The sequence below is a fragment of the Sminthopsis crassicaudata genome, chromosome 3, assembly GCF_048593235.1.
Source record: "Sminthopsis crassicaudata isolate SCR6 chromosome 3, ASM4859323v1, whole genome shotgun sequence".
Lineage (NCBI taxonomy): Eukaryota > Metazoa > Chordata > Mammalia > Dasyuromorphia > Dasyuridae > Sminthopsis > Sminthopsis crassicaudata.
In genome coordinates, this window is record NC_133619.1 from 379,825,354 (window position 1) to 379,828,492 (window position 3,139).

The 3,139-nt window shown below is 43.2% G+C and overlaps 1 protein-coding gene across 1 annotated transcript; it reads right to left on the reverse strand.

Moving 5' to 3' along the window:
- Positions 1–1,162: 1,162 nt before the first annotated feature.
- Positions 1,163–2,105, reverse strand: LOC141562165 (transcription factor 15-like). Its single transcript, XM_074302175.1, has one exon. It carries the CDS (start codon positions 2,103–2,105, stop codon positions 1,584–1,586), a length of 522 nt encoding a protein of 173 aa, XP_074158276.1. The 3' UTR covers positions 1,163–1,583.
- Between the last annotated feature and the right edge of the window lie 1,034 nt (positions 2,106–3,139).

A 3,139-nucleotide genomic window follows, 5' to 3' on the forward strand; every position in this document is an offset into this window, starting at 1 on the left:
AGTTATGGAATTATGGTGGTTGGGGGGAATTGGAAATAGAAACTGGGTAACAACTTCAAAGGAACAAATTTGATTACCATTTTAGAGAAAAATCTAACAGTGGATTAGTAAATAAAATAGACAAATGTAAGAGAACAAAATGTATTTCTAATTTCACAAGTACTTGGAAATGAAAGTGAGGAATACAGTTCCTAGAGAGTAATGAACAGCAGGTATCAAAGCCAAAGTTGGTCAAGGAATCACTAGTGCAAATTACAAGGGCTGACCATTTCAGGACGACATTAATAAACTATGGAGGAGGGAAGTTAAAGGGAGGATCCAGGGAGAATAAGAAACCATTATTTTTGTGAGGAATTATAAACTCCACGGAATTCTACACTTTTGGCATATCAGTTCTTAAAAAAGAAAAGTGGCCCTAGACCACTTGGAAAAATCAACAAGAGCCTTCTTTGAGATTCTAAGCTCCTAGAACAGGGACTCTCAAGTTGGTCAGATCCATGGAGTTCAGAATGTTTGTCAACTTGAATGGGGAAAAAATAATTATGTCTTTATTTTCATTAACCTCTAACTGAAATTTAGCATATTCTTTAGTTATGAATGTAGGTCACAAGTATTACTCTAAGAATGTCCCTAGGTATCATTAGAGTTGTGAACAGGATCCATAACACACACACACACACACACACACACACACACACACACACACACACACACACACACAGAAACATTGATTTAGAACCAATGCTCCAAAAGAAAACTTGGTATTTAAAATAGTTGATGTATTAAGTTTCATTACAGTAACTGTAAGGTCTTGAATTTTCCAGGGAAGTCTATATTTTAAGAAAACTAAAATTGATAAGATAAACTTTTAATGAGTCTTTGCAAAAAGGACTATCCTTTGCCAGACCACATAGTCTAACTTGGAATATAAAAAATGTTATAGAATCATAGCATTATAAATTTGGAGTAAGAAGTGTTTTTAAGTGCCCTTTAGCACAACTTTCTCATTTTACAGTTGAGAAATTGGGCCACAGAGACAGTTTTAGTGTCTTGTTCAAGGTCAAACTGATAATTCATCATAAAGATTATGGTTTGAACCCTAATCCTTAGAACTCTTAATTAAAACAATCCTGGTGATAGGACTCTTAAAACTATCCTGGTGATAAAAGGATAAAAATAATTTTGACTCATAGTGATAGTATGGGTAGCAGAGTGTGTGAGCTAATTTTTTCTCTTTCTTTCTCTCCTTCTTTCTCTCTTTCTTTCTTTCTTTCTTTCTTTCTTTCTTTCTCTCTCTCTCTCTCTCTCTTTCTTTCTTTCTTTCTTTCTTTCTTTCTTTCTTTCTTTCTTTCTTTCTTTCTTTCTTTCTCTCTCTCTCTCTTTCTCTCTCTCTTTCTTTCTTTCTTTCTTTCTTTCTTTCTTTCTTTCTTTCTTTCTTTCTTTCTTTCTTTCTTTCTTTCTTTCTTTCTTTCTTTCTCTCTCTCTCTCTTTTTTTCTCTCTCTCTCTATCTCTTTATTTCTCTGTCTCTATGCCTCTGTTGCTCTCTTTGTCTCTCTCTCTCTCTTTTTCCTCGTTTCCTTTTTCAGGAAAAGTGAGGGGCCATCCTTACCACCCTCCTCTGGTGACTGAGGCAGAAGGTGCAGATGGGCCGCGGGGCTCCTACGCTTCTGCCACCAGCACCCCCTTCGCTGTCCCGCAGACAGGGCAGATAGTGCAGTGGCGGGTGGGCCTGGCGACCGCCGAGCGATTCGGGTGGGAACAAAAGCACATTTGCCAGATGGGAGATGTAGCTGGCTGCCAGGCGCAGAGTCTCGATTTTAGAGAGCTTGCGATCCGCGGGTTCTGTGGGGATGAGGGTACGGAGTGCAGTGAAAGCACTGTTGACGCTGTGAGTGCGGTCTCTCTCCCGGGCGTTGGCCGCCTGCCTCTGCTGACTCAAGCCGACCACACGGACCCCTTTGCGCTTCTTCTTGCCCTGGACGCGCTGGAACTTCTCGAGGTTTGGGGACTCCCGCGTCCTCTTACTTCTGTTATTGCTACTGCTGCTGTCGCTGCTGCTGCTGCTGCTGCTGCTGCTCTCCCGCTCTTCCGACTGGGACCTCATGTCCCTGCTACGCCTGCCGTGGCTGAATCTGCCTTCTCTTCCTCTTCCTCCCCTTCCTTCTCCTGACCGCCCTTCAGTTCCATATCACTGTTGCAGCAGCTGCCCCTCTGCGCCCTAAGCCGACACCCCCCAGGCTCTCTGGCCGGAGCAATGACCTCGAGAATAGCCTCTAGGACCAGGAGGATGCTGGATCTCTGGCTGGGAGGGGGAGCTCTCGGGCCAGGCAGAGGGAAAAGAACCAAAGAGGGATCATCCTTGAACCTTCAGAGGATGCACCTGTTTTTCACTTCTGCACTTCTGGGCACTTATTTCAGTGGCTCTACTCCTTTTCAAAGTTTTGGGTAGATCAACCCCCATTCTGTTAGCCAATTATTTACTTACCTCACTTCAGAAAGGCTTTCCTGTAGACCTCTGGGTCTAGTCTTGGAAACGTTCTCCCATCCCTTGCCTTCCTCTTCCCCTCCCCCCCATCTTTCTACTCTTTTTTCTCTTTGTACTAATTTCTGAATCCTTCCACTTTCCCTATAAGTCTCCTAGAGCTTGCCACTCAGCATCTCCCCTACCTTGCTTGTTTCACGGGGCTCTAGTGGTCAGAGGTTATTTAAGGACAATATTCCCACTGTTGATTCAACAGCTAGAAAGAGAGGCAGGCGGAGATAAGAAGTAGAAATTCTCAATTTCCTACCACAGTAGCATTTTCTTTATTTCCTCTCCTTTTATCTTCCTTCTTTCCTTCCCTTCCTCCCTTCTTCCCTCCCTTCCTTCCTTCCTTATTTCCTTCTTTCTTTCTTCCTTCCTTCCTTCCTTCCTTCCTTCCTTCCTTCCTTCCTTCCTTCCTTCCTTCCTTCCTTCCTTCCTTCCTTCCTTCCTTCCTTCCTTCCTTCCCTCCTTCTTTCCCTCCTTCCCTCCTTCCTTCCCTCCTTTCTTCCCTCCCTCCCTCCCTCCCTCCCTTCCCTTTCTTTCTTTCTTTCTTTCTTTCTTTCTTTCTTTCTTTCTTTCTTTCTTTCTTTCTTTCTCTTTCTTTCTTTCTTTCT

Coding starts and splice junctions, on each gene's coding strand:
- LOC141562165 (XM_074302175.1), bottom strand. CDS start 2,105: ATGAGGTCCCAGTCGGAAGAGCGGGAGAGCAGCAGCAGCAGCAGCAGC.